This window comes from Hevea brasiliensis, chromosome 13 (assembly GCF_030052815.1).
Source record: "Hevea brasiliensis isolate MT/VB/25A 57/8 chromosome 13, ASM3005281v1, whole genome shotgun sequence".
Lineage (NCBI taxonomy): Eukaryota > Viridiplantae > Streptophyta > Magnoliopsida > Malpighiales > Euphorbiaceae > Hevea > Hevea brasiliensis.
Window position 1 is genome coordinate 3,163,115 of NC_079505.1, and position 25,254 is coordinate 3,188,368.

Here is a 25,254-nt window from a genome sequence, read left to right on the forward strand (position 1 = left end):
ACATTTTAAAAAGTGTTACACTCTTTATTTTTCTTCCTATATCTCTTAAATAAAATTAAAAGAGAGTTTAAAATTAAGAAGCTGGAGTGTGATAAATTATATAATAGAAAGTAAATTTTAATTTTTATTATTTTAACTTTTATTAATATATTTTCTTTTATTTTTTTTTCAAATATTAACTTAATTACTTTTTGTAGCAATAATTTTTTTAATGATTTTAAATTTTAATAATATATTTTATCATATTTATAAGGCTTACATTGGTTAACTAAAAATATTTGTAAAAAATTGGTATAAACACAAGAAATCAAAAGTCAAATTTTAATCTCATGACTTTGGCTTTTTCGGTTTAACGTCATTCTCAATGGTTTTTACCATTAGAAAAAATAAAAATTTTAGTTAAAGTTGTGCATAAATTAAAATTTTACTTTATTGATATTTTTAAATATATTTTACATTTTATATATTAATATTAGATTGAGTTTTTTTTAAAAAATAATATATCATTCATTAAGTTTAAATTTTTATTTATGTTATTATATTTAATTATAATTTATTATATTAAATAGTTTTTTAAATATTAAATAAAATTTTATTTTTGTGTTAGTTCATAAATCGATCATTTATTTATATTTTATATAAATTATAGACATAAAAGCTATTTCATAAATATTGCATTTAATAACAATTCCTTTTAAAGCATTAAAAAATAAATGATAAATTATAAAAAAATATATTATTTATCATATTTTCAATATATTAAATAAAAAAATTAAAATATTATCAATTTTATTATAATCTCTTACATTATTTTTGTTTTATATACAATGATTTAAAGTTATTGTAATATCCCATGTGGAAAGGAAGATCTCGGCTGAGAGCAATCCTCTGAAAGAACATGGCTCGCTGGTGACTTTATCCAAATGGAGAATAGGAATGAACCGAGTTTCACATCAAAAAGGGAGAGAAAAGTGAAGATTCTTATAAAGTGACAAACCTCTAACTTGAATAACGTGTTTTTAGGCTTCAAAGAGGGGGTCTAAAGGACAAAATAGTGCAGTCCGTTGGGCCAAGGTGGACAATACTATCCAGTTCCAAGAGGGACGTTATAATTATATTATTGAAAACTCTATTGGCCATATAATTTTTTTTAGTGTATACGATCATATATTTTAAAATCAATTTACAATACTAATTAAATCTACTTTTTAAGCAATTATAAAGACATATTTTTTGTACAAAAATAAAATTCAAGTGTTTTTTTTTAATCAAAATCAAACACTAATCCTTACTAATTGAATTAATTCTATTATTAGATAAATAATGATATTATTAAATTATTATTGGTTTTAATAATTTTATTTTTAAAATAAATTTTAAAAAAGTAAAACAGGAAATAATGAATACAAATAAATAGAACAAATCACCAATTAGAAAATGGTTATTCAAACAAAATTAATTAGTATAAAAAATATGTAATTCACTATAAATCATGGAACATGGTTTATTTTAATCAAAATAGTTATTTTATTTTATATGAAAAAGGATTATTTATGTTTAAATTAAAATATTAATTTTAATGTTAATAAATTAGTTTTTAAATTTAAATAATTACAGCTTTTAATAAATGAAATGAAAACAAAATTTAAAAAATGTAAATTAAAAATTTCATATCCAAGAGTGCTTTTTTTATGTAACAGGATTAGAACCACATTTAAGACAACTAGAGAAGCTATAAACACAAATAATTAGTAATGTCCAATTAGTTAAGTATAAACAAGAAAATTTAAACTCAAATTTAAGAAATATTGGATTAATTGCGATCAAGAATTAAATTAAAGAACTATAGAAGAATTAAAGAAAAAGAATAAAAATGATACTTATTACATCATGATGATGACATCATATAAGATGTCAAAATTAATTTTAATTTTCCAACCTTTTTTGACCAAGTCAATTATGGGCATAAAAACAAAAATTCAAAAGATTTTTTTCACTTCTTCTTTTGCTTATTCTCTTCTTATTTTGTTCCACCATTTCATAAATCCTCTAAATCCCAACATTAAATCTTATCCCTAGACCTAGATAAACACTTTTCAAGTTTGGATTCTTATGGAATTCATGAATTTAAGTTTATGTGTGATGAAATTGCATTTGAAATAAAGGAAATCATTCTTAAATAAGGGAAGAAAGAATGTGGCAGCCATAGAACCCTAAGGTTTTAATGGTATTTAGTTAGGTTAAACATGAAATATTGGTGAATAGATGTTATATATGTGATTGTATAATTAGATTACATGAATTAAAATGTAAGAAATGAGTAAATGGCATGTTTGACCTATTGTGAAGTGATTAGATAAGATATAGATATAAAACTTTCATGAAGAATACTAACCCAAATTATCCATTAACCTAATCAAATTATTGAAACCTAAGACATAGTAGAACATTAATTATGGACTTAACTTGATCAAATTATTGAACGAAGTTGGAAAAAAAACTAGAACCAAAACAATTGGGGTGATTCAAAATGAGAATACACTTAAGACAATAAGGAACATTTTCTATGAAGGAAGGCTCCAAAACCAAAATTAAAGTCAACAATTTGACTTGAATAGTATAGTGAATAGTAAATTTATTATAAGTTCTACTATGAAATATATTTGAAATGACAATGTTTAGCAAATTGTTAAGATAAGTTTTGAAACCACAGTGTCATGACTTTGTGTTTAATGCTCATGTTTAGTCAAATTCTTGAATAAATGTGATTTATATTTTGCATAAAGATTATTTTAGTATGTTGTGCACCATCGGTCCAATTGATTGAGATTGAGTATGAAATTGAAGCAGCTGTTTAGAAAAAATTTTAGAAAGTTTTTTACGGTATTTGAAGAATTGTTTTTCAAAAAATACAGAACTCTCATGAAGCAGTTGTTTAGAAAAATTTTTAAGTGCTTTTTTTTTATTTTTGAAGAATTTGTTTTCTCAAAATACAGAGAGGTTTATAAAATTTAAAATATTAATTAGTTTTAATTTTAACTAAATATTTTAAGTACTTATTAGAAAATGCTCACCACTTATCAAAAGTAAGAAAATTGTTTTAAAATGTGACATTTTACATGAATTTAGACATAGTATTATTAAAATTTTTCATAAGATATTGAATTCTATTAGAATACATTAAAAATAGTAATTTATATAAAATAAAATATATTTTTATTTTAATTATTAAATATAGTTATAAGTTTTCAGTAAATGTATAAATTTAATCATATCCATTTTAATCTATTTATAAGTTTGTTTTCTAATTAATTTATATATATATATATATATATTAATTACAAAAAGTTTTATATATTTTTTAATTTTAACTTTTAAATTCTTAATCATATTTTTTACTCTTTCTTTTTTAATTTACATATTTTATTTAAAAAAAATTGAAGTTATTTTTTTACTATAATAAAATTCCGCGGTATTTATATTATTTTAAGAAACTCTTTTTAATTTAAATTTCAAGTCTTATTTTAAAAAAAATAATAATTTCAAGTTCTTCACTCTAAGGTTCTAGTTTTATTCTTTTAGGAAACTACACTTTATTTTTTTAATGAGAAAATTATTTTATAGAAAAATTTTAATTTTCTCTCTTTTATCATTAATTAAATCTATTAATATTACATGATATTAAGAGTTTTATTTCAATAAATTTGTACATTTATTAAAAAAAGAGTTCAAATCCTAATAAAAATAGAAATTAAGATAATAATATTTTTCATATATAAAATATTATATTATTATAATATTTAATTTAATATTATGAATAATATAAAAATTAAGATTATTTTTGTCCATTAGAAAGTTCACCCATCATTTGTGTGTATATATATATATGTGTGTGTGTGGTTTCTATGATTATTTTGTTAAAAATTAGTTTATTTTATAAAAACTTAAATTTTATAAAATTTATGTATTTTATTTCACAAATTTTATGAAAAATAATATATAAATTTTTATAAAATAATTATTTTGTAAAAACTTATTGAATTAATGAAAATAATAACACTTTATAAAAGTATAAGTACATAGTATTTCTCATAAATAATGTAATAAAATATTATTTTAAATTAATAATAATGATATTATATTTTCTTTTATTACTAAAGTAAATAATTGAAGTTATAGTTATTAGTTTAATATAATGTCTTATTATATTAATTTACAAGAAATATATATTTTTATATATTTTCTTAGGTATATATGATTTTTTTTATTTTTTTTAAATTCTATTTTATTTAATAAATTTTAATTGAAAAAAGTAAGATTTTAAATTGAAGTTTCATTTAAGGTTATATAAATAAATGAAATAAAATTTTATTAATTTCTTTTTTTTTTTTTTAAATAAGCCAATTAGGCTTAACACAATTAGATTTAAAAAATAAAATACATAAGAAACTAGAAAAACATAGACACGACAAGAGAGTAGAAACAAGGCATTTGTATTGGTCAACGCGCCTCTAGTTGTTTAATTTCAACTAACACCTTAACAATTTCATTACTATTAAATTTAATTTTATTAATTTAAATATAAAAGATAATTTTGTCGGAAGGTTTTCAATATTATTTGATTGTATAAATTATAAATTAGTTCATAAAATTTAGTAAAATTTATAATTTAATTTCTATAATTTTAAAATAAAATAATTTTATCCCTGAAATTTAATAAAATTTACAATTTAATCCCTCCGTCTAATCGATTGTTAATTATAACAAAAATAATTAAAATGACTGTAACTCTATATTTCTAACTGAAACAATTTAATGCCTGATATTTTATATTATAAATAAAATAGTCCATTAATATAAACTTTATAAATAAAATAGTCCCTTAATTTAAACTATTTTGTTTATAATCCAAAATCTCATGGCTAAATTATTTAAGTCAGAAAATATATAAAATAAAGGCATTTTATTTATTTTTTTTTACCATAATTAACAATAAATTAGAAGAAAAATTAAACGAAATGATTAAATTATAATTTTTACTAAATTTTAAAAATTAAATTACTTAATTTTAAAAATGTAAAAATTAAATTATAGATCTTATCAAATTTTAAAAATTAAATTATCGTTTACCTAATTGATTTTTAGGGCACAGTTTTTTTTAGTTATATTAGCTCTTTATGTGTCTTTGGATGAGTGCTATTTATCAGGCGATTTATTATATTATTGGATCCCTTTTAGATGTATAACTAGCAAGGATGAAAGTATCTCGTCATTATCAATCAATCAGGATTCAACTCCGATGATAAACATTTCAAGATTATTTATTCTAAATGCATTATGCCAATGTGAAAGAATGTGTCATTAAGATCACTTATCAAAAAATTAAATTCATTCAGCCAAAAAGGTTTGAGGTTTAAACCAGCAATGTATCTTAAGTTTCGGTCTCAAGTCCCAATATAAGTGTGGTGGTAAAAGAGATTCATTCAGCCGGAAAGATCTTAGGTTTGAACTTCACCACTAACTTCTCGGTGTAGTGGCATATTTACGTTCAACTAAATTATCCAGTGGAAGTATACTAAGCTTCGACCTTGACATAAGGACAATGGGGTGCTTCAGATGTGTATAGATGTGAAAAGTGCAATGTTTCCTGTCGGTGTGTTATCAACCTAAAAAGAAACGTGTTTATATGGAGGAAATAATAGAAGATCTCATGCATTGTCGGCTACAAATTGCAAATGAACCAGTCAGAAAGAGAGAAAGAGACCGAGTATAGTCTACATTCTACAACAAAGTGGCTCCTATTCTTACCAACCATCATGATCCAGGGGAGTCTTCAACTGCAACTGCTATATTTGACCAAGCCATGATAAGAAAAATAAAGGATACAAAGACAACTCAACAAGAAAACGTATTCCAAAAGAAAGAGAAGATTCAAATGAGAGCAAATGATTTCTTAAAGCATTGTATAATAAGGAAGCAGAGGCAGAAATGTTCAAAATTCCAGTGTTAATATTCTCTTATGTGAAAGACTGTGAAAGGAAACTACAAATATAATATATACACATAAACCTGTCTCAGTTGTCTTCTGCATTTTCTAATTAACATTCGCCACTTCCTTGTTGAACTTTTATCCAAGAGAAACTTCATTTTGGGTTTGAAATTGTAAAACATAGAATATTTCCAGATGTTTTGAACATGTCACAGTGGCATGGCTGCCCTTTTTAAGCAGGAATTGGCACCCAGGTAGTGCTTGTCTAGAATCTGGGTAGTATTGGATGGTCAGAGGTACTAGGATTCTGTATTAAGCTTTGGAAACTGAAAGAAAGTAGTGAGGTCTTTACAAATGGATCAAGGAAAACAGATTTTCTTGCTGATTATGTGCCTTCAAGTTTTCCTTATAGCAGCAGTTACAGATCCTCATGACTGTAAGTCACTTTTAACTATCATTTTAACATCCAAACTTATTGGGGTCAACTCCATTTTTGCAATTAATGGGTTCCATCAATTCATTATGGAGAAAGCCAAAATTTTCTATCTTCAAATGCTGCACAGAATAATAGCTTGAGATCACGAAGGAACTTATATGAAGTACATAAAATATGAGATCATGAATTTGCATGCACAATCCAGAATTAATGGAAAGCCTTGCAGCTACTAAACCTCTTAACTGCGTATTGATAATACCTTGCATGAATTTCAAATCAAGCTCAGTGTAAATATACTTACAAATTCATCAAATTGCTGAGCAACATTTATGTGCCTGCACCCATGTGTTCTGTATTGAGAATTCATTTTAAGTGTTTAACCTATTTCTGATACCTGATGCAGTCGCTGCTCTGTCTGCGGTCAAGAGTAACTGGCAGAACACACCACCCAATTGGATCGGCATTGATCCTTGTGGGAGCAGTTGGGAAGGAATACAATGCTCCAATTCACGTATCACATCCATGTAACACACTTGTTCTCCTTTTCTCATTCATTAGCCTGATTTCCTCTTTATCAAGTGCTTATGGCTAAACTGAACACTTGCCATTTTAAGAGTCTTGTCAGGCATGGGTTTGACGGGAACACTGACAGCAGACATTGGAAATTTACCCAAGCTACAAAATCTGTAGGTTCTCTACTTCTCCTCTCTTTTCTCATCCCCATACATCAATAGGTTCTTGATAATTCACTTAAAAAGTTCTTTCTAGTTACACTTCTCCGATGTTCTTTTGCCATTACAATATAATCATAGTAGACTACACAGCTCAGCAGGCTTGACAATGGTGAGAGGAGCAAATATGGACTCCTGTTACCAACTTACCATGGATTCTCACAATCAATCTGCAATAGAAGAGATTTATGCATTGCAATATTTCTATGCGCGTGTATGTACATACCCAGATATGAAATGCTAGAAATATTATGTACAGGTATATGCAAACAAGCACATACTATTTATCACAGCATCCAAGAACCAGCTATTATGCCTTAGAAACCATCAGGTGGAAGAACTCCTAGCATTTTGCAATGAACACCAGTAACACTTGAATAACCTACCAGAGCATGTGAAGCATTTCAAAGATGAATATTTATATGATGATACGATGCCCTGATTATCAGTTTCCACATGTAGGGATTTATCTCAAAATATGGGTTTGACAGGAACTCTTCCACCAGCAATTGGAAATTTGAAGAACCTTGTATACCTGTAAGAAAATTGTTATTCTTCCAACTTATGGAGGTACAACCTCATGCTTCACTGCCTAATTTTCTTTTTCAAGCCAGATCCCTGGTTGGTTGCAGTTTTTTTGGTCCAATTCCCAACACAATAGGATCTCTAACACAGCTTATCTCATTGTAAGGACTTCTACTATGGTATTCATCTTGCTATTATTTATGGAGGTCACAAAATTGCAGACATGTAATGAGAAGCAATTCTGCCAACTCAAGATGTCTTTTGATTAATTGGAACACAATCTAAAAAATTCTTTTTTTTTTTCAGATGATCTATGCAAATTCATAGATAAAACTTGAACCTACATTGCACCTGTGGATTTTTAATATTTTTATAACGCAAATTTTTTCAATTCTTTGCAGATCTTTAGCTTCTAACAAATTCAATGGCGAAATACCACCTTCTATTGGCAATCTGTTGAATCTGTATTGGCTGGATATAACCGACAATAAGCTCACAGGAACAATTCCAGTCTCTAATGAGACTTCACCTGGTTTGGATTTGCTAGTAAATACAGGACACTTGTATGTAACCAAGTATATTCGGTCATATCTTAATTTTATAGTCCTCTATTTTCTCCAACATAATGATTGGCGACTTGATCATTATTTGCAGTCATCTTGGACAAAATCAGCTCACAGGCACAATTCCACCCAAATTATTCAGCTCAAACATGACATTGATACATGTGTAAGTTCTACCGATCAGCTATACACAGGATCAAATTGCTAATCTGCATGTAGATAGATGAAAAATACAAATGTGACTATCTCACAATGAATGTGCCATTTTCTTACTTCATAAACAGCCTACAAATGTAAGAAAATAGCAAATTTCACAACTGCTATGTTCTTGAAGATATAGAAACTACATATTTAGTACTCGTTGTCAGATTGCATTTTTTGCTATCCCTTGAACTTCTGTATCAGAAAGGCTTAGGACTGAAGAAGTAGAACTAGAACTAAGTCCTTGGACTGCAAAGCACAGGTGCTTGGATTTCAGTCATTAGCTTCCATTTAATAAGAACATACTAAAGTTAGGGCCACATCTAGATTAAATGAAGGGGCTGCCAGTTCTGGTTGTCCAACTTTAGCCAAAGACATTTTTTATGATTAAGTCACTTCACAACCTTATATCCCTAACTGTTTAACAAAAGAGGGAAGTGAGAAGCCGTAAGGAATAAGGACAAAGATAAAGAAGTTGCAATTACTAGGTTCTACATCCTCACAAATTTCAGAAGCATCATCTTAGTAATGAATTATGAAGAAGAATAAAGTTGTGTAAACTTGACCATGAACAAATCTCTAACTGCATAGTAGAATCTACAGAATTAGAATTGAGGAGACCACTTCAGCATTCATGAACTAAAAATTTGCCTTCCTGGGTTGCTGGGCTTTATTCTTCTTTCCAGAAGCATCCTCCTATGTGTATCTTCTGCGAAAAAATAATTTATGCCACAGGTCCAAGGGTAGCCTGCAGAAAAGTTTTCTATATTCAGGAGGTTACCTAGCATTCCAACTGAGCTAATTTAAAGCAATGCCCGTCAAAGAGTTACCAAGATTAAACTTCTCAATTCTCATGATTCAGTGTTTACTTTTGCTCGCATTCTTTAAAATAATAATAATAATAATTCTTCATGCTTTAGATGGCATAAAACATATTCCAGAGGGAGAGGAGAAGGTTGGAGTTTAAGAAATTTAGAAAGAAACATCATGCAGATAAGACCACAAGATACGATGTTCTATGATGGCAGGCAAAGCATTACCCTGAAATCTAAAAAACTGAAAATATATAACACTAGTATTTCTAAAGACTAGGTATATTTTCCTGCAGAGTAAGGCACATTTGGAAATTAATGAGCTAAGCTTTATTTACTTTTCAATACATCCTAAGTATCTTTAGTTTGCATTCCTAATCCAGAATAGCCTTCTTCTGAAAAGAAGAAAATTATGGAATTAAGTAAATAGTGTTCAAGGATGCAAACTTGTTGCTTCATCCATCAGAGGAATAAGGATCATTTAATTGAGGTTTCTTATCTTATGACTTTGAGCAGGCTTTTAGACAGCAATCAACTAAGTGGCAGCATCCCATCCTCCCTAGAACTGGTGCGATCATTGGAACTGATGTGAGTACTCCTAATAACATAACTGTTTCAGGTTGTGCGCTTTCTGCACCACAGCTATCAGTAACTTTGAATTTTTTTTTTTCTTTTTGTTTTCTGGCAACAGACGCTTGGATAGGAACTCATTAAATGGACCCGTTCTGCTGAACTTCACAGGCCTAACAAATCTGTCCCAGCTGTAAGAACACAAATAGAAGTTTCTACTAAAATAAAAGTTTCTCTGCTAGCTCCTAAGAATTTTAGGTTATCCACTATTGGTTCCATGCTTTCTCAATAATAATTTCAGTTAATTGTTCTCAGATACTTGTCTAACAATAAACTGACTGGCCCCATGCCCGACCTTAGTGGTATGAACCTAGTCACATATGTGTAAGTAGCCCTGTTTCTGCAAGATCATCAGCAAACACTAAATACCTAAAGTGCATTATGATAAAAAGATGAGTTTTGCAGCTCTTTTTATCATATGCCGGAACACTTGTGTGACAATACTAAGCATTTTTATTTATTGACCCATATTTGTTTTGCAGGGACATGAGCAATAATAGTTTTGATGCATCATCTATTCCACCATGGTTTTCAAGCTTACAATCCTTGACATCATTGTATATTTCTCCTTCCCTCTGCCACACACATAGGCACACAGCCACACACGCTAACTCAATCCAGCATAGCAATATGAGACGGCATACAGAACAATAAGTATAAAATTGTTTACTAATATAATAAGCAAAAATTTTACTGGCAGAATAATGGAGCGCACACAACTTCAAGGCCAAATACCAGACAGTATCTTTAGTGTTGCCCAAATACAATCAGTGTAAGTATCAACGTGTTCTCTAGTAGCACGACATTCCAATCATTGAATCATAAGGAAAGCAACTGAAAAACTGCAAAATTTTTCTACATGGTAAACTGAGAGCTGATTAGTATGATTTATGGCAACAGTGTATTGAGCAACAACGAGCTAAATGGCACCTTGGACATTGGCAACAACTATGGCGCACAGTTGGAAGTCATTGATTTGCAGAATAATTCCATTACTGAGTTTGCACAAGGTTCAGGATACAGCAAAACACTTATGTAAGTAACATTCTTTGAAATGTTTTGCCTTTTTATTCCCAAAACTACCCATAGGAACTTGCTGTTTTATTGGCCTTTGTATGCTAATGTACAGATCATGTATTACAATTATGTCATTTTTGTAATCTATACAATTTTCTTCAGGCTAAAGGGTAATCCATTTTGTGCAAAGATAGGATCAACAGAAAACTACTGCTCACTTCTGCAACAGCCAAATACTTCATACTCTACACCTCCAAACAATTGTGTCCAACATGACTGCAATTCAGATCAAATTAGCAGTCCCAATTGTAAATGTGCATATCCAATCACAGGAACCATGCACTTCAGATCTATTTCCTTCTCAGACTTGGGAAATGCAAGCTACTACATTTCTCTACAAGCCTCAATGATGGATGCCTTTCAATCTAATCAGTTTCCTGTGGATTCAATTGCTCTAAGTGACCCAATCATGGATGAGTATGATTACCTAGACTTGAGGATAGAAGTCTTTCCATCTAATAGTGACAGTTTTAACAGAACAGGATTTTCTATGATTACATCTCAGCTGAACAACCTAACATTTTTCCAGCGTCCAAGTTCTTTCGGACCATTCTATTTCACTCTTGATAACAATGATTATTTTTCAGGTAAACTATATTATGCATGAACTAAACTAGTGTTTGTTCACATAGATTTTACAGTCTCCGAAACATAACAGAATATGCCAATTCTAAGAAACTACTCTACAGTACTATTAAGATTCAAGAGTTTCGAGTCCAAACAACTGAGATTCAAAACACTCCAAATTCTTGTACACCATAAAATTAGCCCTCAGAAATTTTTGACCATCTAGCTCAATGTAATGCATGAATGCTGTGCAGGACCAAACAAATCATCAAATAAAGGAATCATCATTGGAGCAGCCATTGGTAGTTCTATACTAGTGCTGCTATTACTTGTGGCCGGAATTTATGCATTCAAACAAAGAAGAAAAGCTGATACAGCTACTGAGGCAGCTATCCGTCTAAGAGATCCATTTGGTAATGAAAAACCAAGATTTCCCAACTTTATGATAGGGAACCCCATGAAATTGCTCACTATTCCTTTTTTGTACACATGCAGCATCCTGGGACCGAAATGAAAGTGCTGGAAGCCGTCCACAAATAAATGGAGTGAGATGTTTCACCTTTGAAGAGCTTAAAAAATGCACTAACAATTTTTCAGATGCCAACATTATTGGAATTGGGGGATATGGGAAGGTAAGTTAATATATTGGCATGGATTTTTTTTTTTTTTTTTTTTATCTTCCTAATTCTTTCTGGGAAGTAGTAAAAGGGAAACAGATGGTTTACATAGATTAAGACAGGGGCTCACAATTCTGGAGAGGATCTGCAAGGCCTGGTGAGGGAACTATGAGGTCCTTCCCACACATATATTCTTCACTTAGCCAAGGTTTTCAAATGGTTGATTTTCACTTCACTTCTCACTCAAACCCAACAACATAATGGCACAAGATATTTAAATTTTCATTAAAAAAAAAAAGTTTATAATTAGCAAAATAAGCAACGAAAAAATACATTTTAAAAGCCAAACTAGTTTTTGAGGGTGTAGTTAGTTTACTAAAACATCACCTGCTATTACTTCTTGGATGTATGGCATCTTTTTCAGAACCTTATAAACAATATCAATACTAAGGCACTGCTGATAAATTTGTTTATGTTCTGTCACTTTAAGGTATGTAGTGGCAATAGCAACAACACTTTAAGGTAAGTTAAGTAGAACAAATACATAATACATACATTGCAAGTTCCGGCCAAACTGGTGATAGGGAAGGAGTTAGTTTGGATGGAGTGGTACTGTCCCAAAGTAATCACTTTAAATATCTCGGCTTAGTCCTTCAAGTAAATGTGGAATGTGAGGAGGATGTTAGTCATAGGATTAAAACCCGGATGGTTAAAGTGAAGACGTGCCATGGGAATTTTATGTGATCGCAAGATTCCCAATAAGTTGAAAAGAAAATTATACCGTACAACTATATGACCGGCCATGTTATATGGTAGTGAGTGTTGGACACTGAAGGAGTCGTATACGTCTAAGATAAGAGTTGCAGAGATGAGAATGTTAAGGTGGATGAGTGGCCATATTAGACTAGATAAAGTCCGTAATGAGAGTATCAGAGAAAAGATAAGAGTGGTGCCAATTGAGGATAAGTTGAGAGAAGAGAGATTGAGGTGGTTTGGTCATGTGAAGCGTAGACATACAACGGCTCCAGTTAGACAAGTAGAGCACATTAGATTAGAGGATAGAAAAAAAAAGGGGTAGACCTAAATTGACTTGGAATAGAGTAGTGCAACATGACCTAGAAGCATTACACATTTCTGATGATTTAACCCAAAATCGTTTAGAGTGGAGAAAGAGAATCCATATTGCCGATCTCAAATTTTTGAGATAAAGGCTTAGTTGAGTTGAGGATCAAAATATTTGAGCACTACCACTGTCAGACAGAAGGACTAGTAATCATATTTAAAATGATAGCATGTTCTTCTATTTTTATTTAATATGTTGTTGAGCAAAATTCTTTCTCATCCAATTTTTGGCATCCAATTTGCAATGTGTCCTCAGGTTTATCGAGGAATTCTTACTGGTGGGAAAGTAGTTGCTATAAAAAGAGCTCAACAAGGGTCATTGCAGGGTAATGTTGAGTTCAAAACTGAGATTGAGCTTCTATCAAGGGTTCATCACAAGAATCTAGTCAGCCTAGTGGGTTTCTGTTATGAGCTAGATGAACAGATGCTGGTCTATGAGCATATTTCAAATGGTAATCTAAAGGATAGCATTTCAGGTATCTTCAAAACACCTCTTAAAATGAATATCAGTACTTGTTGAGACTCAGTTTCTGAATTCACAAAAGGTAAATCAAATGGCTTCCTTACTGAATGAGTATCATAATAATCATCAATATAAGAGAATAGTTTTACAACTTAAATCAAACCATGCCTCATGTGCATTAAACCTCAACTACTAATGAGCCTATCAAGCCAACTAGAGTTCTACTCCAGCTTTGCTTAAAATGTTAATGAGCTCCTGTATAAGATAGAGTTGCTTAGTTTGTCAATTGTCACGCAATCAATTGTGAAAGAAGTAGTTTGCAACCCTAGTTAACTCTCTTCAATTTAGGATCTCCTACCATACTGGGGACTTCCTCATTAACCCCTCATTCCTTCCACTACACCAGATCAGAAAACTGCAGACCAGATGAATTTATATTAGGTACGAAACCAATCCCAGTAAAAACAAAATAAAACTGAAAATAAGGCACCTGGCCAGTGACAAATTTTTAAAAAGACATGTTATTCCATGTGCAAAAGGCCACATCAGAATCAAAAGACTCCTTTTATCCGAAGCATTACAAATTTTAATGCAATTCCGAGTTTTTCATTTGACAATCAACCAATGAATTATGCAGGTAAGTCAGGTATCCAGTTAAGTTGGGCAAGGAGACTTCGAATAGCCCTTGACTCAGCCAGAGGTCTCGCTTATTTGCATGAGCTTGCCAACCCACCCATCATCCACAGAGACATTAAGTCAACTAACATTCTATTGGATGATCAATTAACTGCAAAAGTAGCTGACTTTGGTCTATCAAAGCCTTTGGACCACACTGAGGGTCATGTTAGTACTCAGGTCAAAGGCACAATGGTTAGTACATCATCTTTCCAATAAGTTCTTTTTTTTTTTTTTTCTTTTCATTATTCTCAAGGAAGAAAATATGAAAATAGAGAATCAAGGTCCAGATTATTTGAGATATGACTAAATTCTATTTGCTCAAAAAAAACATCTAATATTATGTAACTATATCAACAACCCTCAATGGGAGAATGAGAAGAATCTCCAACAAGAACAGTTACAAAAATTTAATAAAAGAAGCAAATAAATCCCTAATACATAAAAGATAAAAATATATGTTTTTATTGATGAAAATCCACTGCCTTTGTCCAGTGCCCACCCTCCAATTTGCAGAAAAAAAGATATAATAAAAGTTACATTTAATGGCATGGGATAGTAATAATTTCACATAGTAATGCATACATAGGAAAGGTTTTTAGAACATTTTTCCAAACTCTTCGGACACTAATGGAGTCTTGGTAACTATTTTATAATAATAGTGTTAGGAATATTAACAAAATAGAACGAGATTTGTGAAAGACAAATATCATTTCTTTTTCACCACTCTGTGGGTAGTTCCGGACCTAACCCTGAGAAGGCACCACAAGAATGCACAATCCTATTTCCAGAAGCCTAAGGGGTTTCCATTATCTAGATGATCATTGCAGAAAAATAACCTGGTATCCTGCAGCAAGGCGCATGAAGGAAGACATTGGATCAAAGGCAAAGAAAAAAGAAAAACAATGTCTAGAATGACAAGATTATCTTGTCAAACAAATCCAACTGCATGTCTTTAAAACATATTAAGAATTGAATATTTTATTAAATCCATGTAGGATAAAGGCCAGAGTTTAATGAAGATTCCAATAAGCAAAATGTGGAATTTCATTGAGAGTAGATTCTCATTATTGGTGCAGGGCTATATGGATCCTGAATATTTCATGACCCAGCAGTTAACTGATAAAAGCGATGTTTATAGTTTTGGAGTGGTAATGTTGGAATTAGTTACTGGCAGAAATCCAATACACCATGGAAGACATATTGTGACAGTGGTCAGGATGGCAATGGATAAGACAAAAGATTTATACAACCTCCATGAGATCCTTGATCCTGCCATTAGCGTGGGCAACACATTGAAAGGTTTAGAAAAGTTTGTAGATCTGGCAATCAGGTGTGTTGAAGAATGGAGAGCCAACAGGCCTGCAATGGGAGAGGTGGTCAAAGAGATAGAGAACATAGCAGAGCAGGCTGGTCTGGACTATGATGTTGAAATGCTATCTACTTCTGCAAGTCATTATGATTCAAACAAAGGAAGTCTCTACCTCCCTGACAACAAAAAGTTCTTTGAGTACAGTGGAAGTTTTCCACATTCTGAGATAGAACTTCAATAATAAAGTGCTTTACATTTGATGTCCTATACTTAGTAGTAATTGGCTGGCACCCCATGTTTACCTTGGATCAAACATGCCAATTTTGTTACAACTTTTTGTGATATCTGTAAAATAGCAGGGCGCTTTGAATTATATTATCATCCTTTGATTTCCCCATAAAGACTTGTCTAAATGTAGATATTTCAGCCATTTGATTATTTCCTTAACCACACACACAAAAATGCTTCTTTGTATGGTAGTCCTTTATAATTTTTATGGCATTCTTGTTAATTGTTCTGAGTGATTTAAAGCCAAGATTTCTTTCAAGACTGCTATCTTATTTTATGATCATTATGTTTCACTGATTTTTGGTTTCTGTAATTTCCTGTCAATTTCACAAAGAAATTATTCAACATTAAGACCTGAAGTGGACTGGAGGTTATTATCAATACTTTTGATCAGTTCTTTGTTACTAGCACCTACTACCTTGTCCATATTCAGGTTTGTGACAAATCCACTATAAATCTGCTCACCAGAAAAATTTTCAGCTCAATAATAGAGGCATTCAGAAACAGTAGTCCAAATTAATCAATTTTCATTCTAACTGCCTAAACTTTTTGGAATTTCCAATTTGGATGCATAGTTTTTTTTTTTTTTTCTTTAAACAAAACGAAAAACTTGCAACTAAGTGGCTTTTCATATGGACAAAAATAACATAAAATTTGTCTTTATTTTTCATAGAAGAAGACATATTGGCTACTTTAATGGATGGAAAAAAATATATATATCATTTGTTCATTGGTTCAATGGACAAGTCACAAGTAGATTTTTGAACTATCTAATCCTCCTTTTTTTTCTCCATTGAGTATGTCAAACGCAAGACAGGACAACTTTTTGTCTAGTTTGTCTTGTCTCTTGTCCCATATTGTCTGGTCCATTGCATTGCTTGAGCCCTTATATACCCCTGCATGTTGACTGTTTTTCTCACTCTCGTTCTCTCTTTATTTTTGAATCCTAAATCTCAATTCTTTTATGCGATGATGTTTTAAGTTGGTTAAATTTTCAATGAAGGAACAATTTTATTTTCATTTTAGACCAAAAATAAATTCCTAATAAATAAAAACATTTCATAATTTACAAAGAGAGAAAGTGAGAGAAATAGAAGACACTGGGGAGAAGGGAGGGAAGGGATGGAGAGTCATGTCTCACTCATGTGACGCATATTTTATTTTCTAATTAAAATAATTCATATGTGCACTTAAATGGAAAATTAAGCAACAGTATGTAATATTTAATCAATCACAACACTTCAAATAACCAGAAAAGTGCTAATAAACTTGATTGTAAATTTTTTATAAGTTTAAACATTCAATTGCACCAGCAAAAAAGGGGGTAGGGAGAAATTCGGGCACTTAATAGAAAATTATAAAAATTTTAGGCACCAAAAGTGCTATTATCTCAAACTCATGCCCTACAAAATGGGTATTCTGATTCTCAACCGAATTCGTTAAGTCCCAAAATTGACTCAGTGGCCATCTTGTTCAAACTTGGTTACTATAGTTTTGTTTCTTGTACATACATTCAAATCTAAATAGATCACTACACCAGACAGTGCAAACTACAGTTTGAAATTGTGGGTATGAAAAGGGTAATAGAAAATAACATGGCACACGATGCATATTCAGTCTGAACAAAAGGAAAACAACGCATGAAATATATCAGAGAACACTAGATTGTTAGAATTCCAGAACTGCCAGCATATTTGAATAATCATGAAATGAAATTAGTGTCCCCAATGCACTTTTACAAGTAAATCATAAACAATAAGAATAAAGTTTCACTCATTTCTCGTTTTAACTTAAGTCATGACCACTCCCTATCACTGTCAAGATACTCTACTCCTTTTGATTTTGCGACTTCCTTCATTTTTCATATTACTGGCAGTAATAAGTTTATAATCAGAGCAAGGCATTTGACTTAGCTTCCCAAACCTTTGCTCATAGAAGTGCCATAATTCTGCCCTGATAACAAAGAGAATGAAGTGAGAAAATTAATTTACTTAGATCAATTGAAGAATTATGAAGACTAGTTGAAAAAGCGTGAGGGCTACTGCATAATGTACCAGTAGGCTAAGAATTGGAAGGGTGCATATTTTCCGTATATCTTTTCAACATCACTTTGAACTGTTTGAATTGTAGAATCTTTGGCATGGACCTGCACTTACAAGTCTCAGACCTTGGAAGCACGTGTCAACAGTTAACAAAGCATGAGAACAAAAAAAGGGAAAAAAAGTACCTGTTTTAGATGCCTCACTGTTTCAGAATCACTAGGAATAACATGATAAAATCCCATACACATAAGCACATTTGCACGCGTGAATGGACCAAAACCATCAATTTCTCTGAGCTGATCAGCCAATTACTGTAGCTGGAAATGCTCCCTCCATTGCAAATTCTTCAAGTTCCTCCATTGGAATCCTCCCTTCAACAATATCCTGGGAAAGTTTTATTATTCGACCTGCTCTATAGCCAAGACCACAGCGCTTTGCCAGAAATCTATCATCAAGGATTGCTAGTTCCGTTGGACTTGGAAAATTACAAATTGGTTGGTGTGCAAAATGCTGTGTCATCTTATGAGATTGAAGAACAGAAGTTTCAAAGGAACTGGTTTCGAAAACTTTATTTGCTGCCTCACATGATTTGTAATTGCCAGAGGAATCACCTTCTATACAACTAAGAGAGAAGTTTGGTCTTAAATTTGCTATCTTCATTTGCGCATCATCCATTGTCAAGCAAGTATCAGCTTCCAAATCCATTTCCGTACCCAGAAACTTATTTGTTAAATTTGTGGATACTTTGGAAGCTCTGAGCTTCCTCTTGGACTCTTTTCCAGCAGGTGTTTTAGGACTGAAATTGTTTGTATCAGTTTTTTGATTCTTGGTACTTGCATTCACACTGCATGATTGAAACTGCAGTTCCAGTTGAAGCTTACAGAGAGCTCTGGCCATGCTTAGAGTCCTTGACCATCTGCCAAGAGCAATAAGATATTTAAACAAGAGAAACCCAAAAATTAAACATTATACAATAAAACAAGTTGAAAATATCCTCCTTGCGACAATATGTCAAACAGCATAAAGGCATCAGAAGAGGGAGGTTACTGGCAATTGCAAAGGAGAATGCACTTGACCATGTCTTCAAACAAAGTAGGAGACCTAAACACTCTTCCACCGAAACCTTTAATCCAATCACACTCTTCCTCTCCCAATGCAGCTGCAATCTTTCTAAACTCTCTAGCATTCCATTCATCCATATCCGACAATCTGAGCATCCTCACCACCTGACCCACAATCGACGCTCGATGTTGTGGGGAGAGAGAGCGAACACCGTGGACGCGCACAAGGAGAGAATGAGGAAGATCGGAGGGATGGGAGATAGAGACCATGAGGGAATGAAAAGGATGATGGAGATGCAAAGGGCGAGAGAAGGTGCGAGAGAGAGAGTCCCAGTGATTGGGAGACATCATGAAGAACCCATGGCTGCATATTGTTTTCTCTAAATCAAACGTCTCTGCTGCATCTCCCAGTGGAATCTCTATCGCTACTACGCCTTCTTCTTCCACTTCTTCCCTTTGTCCCATCCCTCCAACCAAATTTTTAATTCCCTGTGGTTGTGGACTGCGAAGCATGAGTGTAAAAGCAATAGCGTTCGTCCTGGGTAAATTGCAATTCCCATACCTGAGTTTTGAAGTGTGTTTCATTTATACCCTTAAAATTCAAAAATTTCCATGAAAATCTTTTAAATTTATTTTCTTTCCACAGAAATCCTTCTAACAAAATTCCAATCTCATTTAAAGATTATGGTGAAATTTGTAAATCACTCATTAAGAGAAACAATTGATAGGACTCAAACTATAATATTAATAATAAGTGATATTGATTGTAATAATTAGTGATGAAATAGTAATAATAGCTAAGCAATAAAACTGGTGATGATAGATCGATGATGTTAAGATGTGACGATGATAATGATAACAGTGAATTGGTGGTAAAAGTAATAATATCTAAATAGTGACAGTGGTAATAAAGAGTAATAATGGTTGATTATTTGGGCTTTATTTGGATTATTGTCTCTATTTCATTAGGGGGAATGGCTAGATGGCTTTATGGTCGATTTTATTAAAGATTTTGCAGAGGCCCACTCTTGGGCATGTCATGGCCAGTCATGTTCATAATTCCTTTTGCGGATGGTGATCTTTGTTGGGGTTATGGTGGGATGGGCATGGAAGCCTAAATGGGCCAAATTGGGTAGAATGATGTTGGATTCTTCACTTACCAAGGACTCTACAAACAGAATAGCATCACCGATATCATCCTCGATCCATTCCTTAAATTCGTTGAAGATTCAGTTGCCCAATTTCATCACTTGGGTTGTCGACTATGGGTTTCAAAAGGACTCTTCTCTCTCTCTCTATATATATGTATATATAATCATTCATACTTGATTAAGGTTTAAATATCTTTAAAATAAAGTAAAATAATTATATGTTATTATTTTTTTTTACATTAAAATAAATCAAAGGAATTAAGATAAATTAAGCATAAATCTTTTAGATATTAACCTAAATAGAATTAAAAAAATAATGTATGTAAAAATAATATTGTTATATGATAAATTAAATAAATAATTAATTATAAATATTTATAAAAATATTAAATATTTTTAGAATTATGATTTTATTTTAAATAAATCAGAAATAAATGAAGATTTAAAATTTTAAATTGGCTATAAAATTGAGGGATGATTTTGATAAACCTATATAAGTTAAGAGACGATTAGTGAAACTTAATCATAAATTAACCTGAAAATCATAATAGAAAGTCATAGGGATTTTAGTGATACTAAAATTAAAGTTCAAATGTTTTTATGATACAACTACTTAAATTGAGAGACTATGAATGAAATTAACTCAAAAGAGATTAGGGGGAAAGAAAGATTACGTGGGAGGAAAGGGAATTTTTTTTTTAATTATAAAAATCCACTTGGAAACGTCACATTATTTTTTCAATGATTATCAACTAGAGTTTCTCAAAATTGTCACGACCCAACCTATAGGCCGGACTGATACTAGGATCTAGGCCGGCATAAAGCCCCCAAGGCCCGTAGTAAACCTTACTGTTCCCAAACCCATGACCAGGCCCATAATTTAGGCCCAACATGCATATAAAAATAATTTTAAATTAAAATATTATAATTTTATTTCGGGCCAACTTAACCCAATAATTATCAGAAACTCATATTAGGGGAGCCCAGCTCAACCCAGTTACATCATTTACAAATTGTTTAAGTATCATACAAATCTTTATTTATTAACCTCAAGAAGGTAAATTAACACAATTTCCAAACAGGGTCTATACTACTGCTAACACATGCGGAGTTCTAAATTACAAATTTAGAGAATAATAATACAATTAAGTAATTATTGATAACCTGCGAGAAAAGAAGCAGGTTATTCTGAAAAAGGTCTCCTCCTGTAGCCTGGAAAAATAAGGTGAACAGGAGTGAGCGTTCGACTCAGAGAGTAAAATACCAATTTTAACCACAATTTCTATAGCTATCTAAAGCTAATGTATCCTAAGGAATGGAATGCAACATCATCATAAATTTCATACAAATCACATCATAACAGTGAAAAGGCAATTTGGAGCACTCACCCACCCAACACTGTTCAAACAGTACATATATGGGAGCTGATCCCCTATACAGCTCTCTTAATCCAACCTCTACCAGCGAGTGTCTCTCAAGCCGGACTTTCGCTTAATAAACCAAATGCGGGGTCCCAGCGAGTGTCTCTCAAGCCGTGTCTACCCGTTCTGTCCATATCCAATACCATACCACTACACGCAAGCCAATGCACACACACTGCTCCAAATTACCACAAACAATATCCATGGCACTTCATCAATTATGAATGCAATATAAAATGTGCCTAGTGTTTAACTACATAGATACATATTTATAAGTGATGCATGGGCATGCTTGAACATATAATAATATCGAAATTATAATTAAAATTAATATTTTACTCACAGTACACCAGTTACTACTGTAGAGGTTGGGTGAAGGAAGATGGTTGACCCTGATCACTTACATAATTTTATTGTGAATTTATTAGTGCTAATTCAAATAAAAAATAAATTTAAAAAGGCAAACACATCCTAATATATGCCGAAAATTCGGCAGAGTCTCCCCTATACCTAAGACCTACCCAACCTGCAAAAGGGTTCAAAAGACACTTCTATATTCACAAGTCTCCCAACCACAACTCAATCACATCACATGGCCCCTCCTAGGTCCATCCAAACAGTTAACCATCACAATATTAAAAATTACATTTTAATCCCTGAAATTAACCTTTTTGCAAAAACCACTTAAACGAGCTCTAAAAATTCTAAAACTTTGCCCTGTGGTCCTTAGCAATATTATAAGACTATTGCAAAAGGAATTATAATTTTCTGACTACCCACAATTATTTTATGGATTTTTAATCTAAACCCGAAACTAAATAATTAAGAAATCTTAGGGTTCGGGCTTACCTACGCCAATTTTGATACTGAAAATGTATCCGGGACGTTTGAAAATGGTGAGGTAGCCTATAATCTTGACTCGGTTCTGAAGTAGCCTCGGCTGTCTGTCTGCTCGACCCGAAAATACAGACCCGATCGACAGTCAAATTTTCAGCAATCGAATATACCTACGCGAAGCCCATAACACGGGGGTTAGTACAAAAATTTTTATGGAATTTTCTAAGCTCATTTAATATCCGGAAAAATACTACAAAATTCTGCGGAACCCACCAGAAAATGGTGTCGGAAAAAGTTCAAATTGGTGTCGTTGCGAAGCCCTCGACGAGTGGAGCATGCTGGTGGTCTCAGATTTTTTATAGGATTTACGGTTTGAAAGAGATCTAGCCCAGAAGTTAAAATGGGCTAAAACTTCTGAAGCTTGATTCGCACAAACCAGGAAACAATACCGCGCAAACTTGGTATCTATACAATGCCCATGAAGAGAGGAACATTTTGATACCAAGAACGCTAAAAACGATGATCGAAGGAAGAAGTTATGGCTAGAAAACAAAAATGAAGAAAAAAAATTAAAAAGGAGAGAGAGAGAGAGAGAGAGAGAGAGAGAGAGAGAGAGAGAGAAAGTGTTGGGGGGGGGGGGGAGACACACGGTAATCACAGCTTTTTAAAGCTGTTTTTTTTATTATAATATTAAACTTTCAAAATATTTAATATTAAAATACTATAACCCACAATATACTATAATATAATTATCTTTATATATATTTTTTTTATTTTTTTTCATTTTATTTATTTATTTATAAATTTAAAAATTCGGGTTGTTACATTCTTCCCCCCTTAAGAAAAATTCGTCCTCGAATTTTCGAATAAACAAGGGATAAAGAAAGAGGGCTATTGGGATAGGTGTGAGCATTTACTCCTCCAGCTAAGCAAAGGTGGTTAAAACGCTTTATTCTTCAAACTCTTTGTATACTATAGATCACATTCCTCTACTCTCTGATTTTTACTGTAGTGTCCTAGCTATCATCATCTCTTACTAGAGATGCTCTTATCTCTTAACTATTCATTAACCATTTTTCTGATATCTCAAGTATTCATTATACCTCTCTGTACTTGACTTGATGTTTCATAACTTCAATCAACCTTGGCGCTTACTTCTCTTTCAACGCGCCCCAACATGTCTCTTAGTGGCTTTAGTTCTCATTCCTTCATTTCAACAATTTCTGCTTTCCAAGGACATGATGTATGTTCCTTATCCTATAGTATCCTATGAGATACTTTCCTGTAGCACCTGTCATAGGCATCTCATTCGAAATTTCTACTTGTTCTCTGACCTCAATGGTCAATACCTATACATCTTCTCACTCCCATGATACTTCAAATTTTCAATCTCCTTTGTGTCATTACTAAGGTCCTTAGACTAGCTCCTATCCATCTTATGCAACTAGTCATGTAGAGTTCCATTAAAATGCTAAGTGTACCAACACCAGCTATGCTTCTTCTGCACTCTGATATGGTATCCTGCAGCACTAGCCTTTATTCCCCTTTATTACCAATCTCTGTGGTGTAAGGATATGACTCATATTGTCTATTTTACAACGTCTCATGAAACACACTTCTGAAACAACTACTTTGCATGCACCTTACCCAAGATCATTGCTAATTTTGTTGGCCATTGAAGCTTTAGCTAGATCCTCCCATACTTATAACATTTTTACCTTCCTAATTCCATGATACTGCAAGCTTCTAACTTACTTTGTGTCACTCCTACCTATTTTAGGCAATTAGTTGTGTAGAGTTCCACCCAGTCAATACTACTTATCACAGCCTACTCATTTCCTGAAAAGAGAGTTCCTTGACTTCTACTTGAAACTTCTTACTATCTGACGTGCTTTTGGACACATTGATACTTAAATCGAGGCTCCATTATTCGTTTAGTCTATCATCTCACCATAACTTGTTTTAAACATCTCTTAGTGTGTCCCTAACATACTTTTCCCTTCTTATTCTCATCATTGTAACCAGCTCTACTAAGCTTTTCTCCTGTCCTTTAGATCTTATCCACTTCCTTTTCCTGTTTTTGCTATTGTTGATATCTTTCTAATCTGCTGTGCTTATTCTTTAACCTTTTCCTCTCCCATTCTTATACTTTTTCCTTCAAGGATGTCCATCCCATCATCAACTTCAATCTTCTTTTATTTCTTAGTCCTATCTTGATTACTAGTTCCATTACTTCTGGAATTTTAATCTTACAATTGGTTCCTACCAACACGTCCTTCACATCATGTGACACTCGTAATTAACTATAGAAAATTCTCCTTGTATTTCCTTTTCTAACTTGACCATCAAAACATTATCATTCTCTACTACCCTTTTTAGGAAATTGCTCATCATGATTAGATAGAAGCCCTATAAACTATAAGTTCCATTTGAACTGACATGGCTGTGGGAAATATGTGCTATGCCTTAACTCCAAATGAGATACTTCACATGTTCATTGTCCTTAATATAACCACATATATTGCCCACAGCTCTCCAAACTTCAACCTTAAATTTACCCATCAGCAATAATTTCATCCACTGAAACTTGTCCACAAATAATACTTCCTCCAGCTTATAGTTCAGAAGGGTTGCAAGCCCTGGTAACTAGCTCGATTTAACTCCTGTCACCTCTATGATCATTCTTTCATACTTAACATTAGGTACACCATTATTATCATTTTCGCCAAAAGAT

The 25,254-nt window shown here is 32.2% G+C and overlaps 2 protein-coding genes across 5 annotated transcripts; one reads left to right on the forward strand and one right to left on the reverse strand.

Annotated features, from left to right (window-relative positions):
• Positions 1-6,192: 6,192 nt before the first annotated feature.
• On the forward strand, positions 6,193-16,250 carry LOC110657566 (leucine-rich repeat receptor protein kinase HPCA1). Of its 3 annotated transcripts, XM_058131666.1 has the most exons (19): positions 6,193-6,425; positions 6,829-6,949; positions 7,040-7,111; positions 7,619-7,693; positions 7,771-7,842; positions 8,083-8,244; positions 8,336-8,410; positions 9,774-9,845; positions 9,949-10,020; positions 10,143-10,211; positions 10,370-10,444; positions 10,588-10,659; positions 10,788-10,922; positions 11,067-11,551; positions 11,786-11,944; positions 12,027-12,163; positions 13,527-13,746; positions 14,371-14,603; positions 15,488-16,250. In XM_058131666.1, exons 1-19 carry the CDS (start codon positions 6,344-6,346, stop codon positions 15,959-15,961), a joined length of 2,862 nt encoding a protein of 953 aa, XP_057987649.1. In that variant the 5' UTR covers positions 6,193-6,343; the 3' UTR covers positions 15,962-16,250. The 3 variants fall into 3 exon arrangements, with proteins under 3 accessions (XP_057987649.1, XP_057987650.1, XP_057987651.1); XM_058131667.1 differs by lacking the exon at positions 10,143-10,211 and having other exon boundaries at positions 6,194-6,425; XM_058131668.1 differs by lacking the exons at positions 6,193-6,425; positions 6,829-6,949 and having other exon boundaries at positions 7,098-7,115.
• A 1,423-nt stretch (positions 16,251-17,673) lies between these two features.
• LOC131171769 (uncharacterized) lies at positions 17,674-19,799 on the reverse strand. Of its 2 annotated transcripts, none has more exons than XM_058131670.1 (4): positions 19,098-19,799; positions 18,236-18,966; positions 18,063-18,154; positions 17,674-17,956 (listed from the first exon to the last, which is right to left on the reverse strand). In XM_058131670.1, the coding sequence occupies exons 1-2, from the start codon at positions 19,694-19,696 to the stop codon at positions 18,351-18,353; spliced, it is 1,215 nt and encodes a 404-aa protein (XP_057987653.1). In that variant the 5' UTR covers positions 19,697-19,799; the 3' UTR covers positions 17,674-17,956; positions 18,063-18,154; positions 18,236-18,350. The 2 variants fall into 2 exon arrangements, with proteins under 2 accessions (XP_057987653.1, XP_057987652.1); XM_058131669.1 differs by having other exon boundaries at positions 17,674-17,961.
• Positions 19,800-25,254: the final 5,455 nt, after the last annotated feature.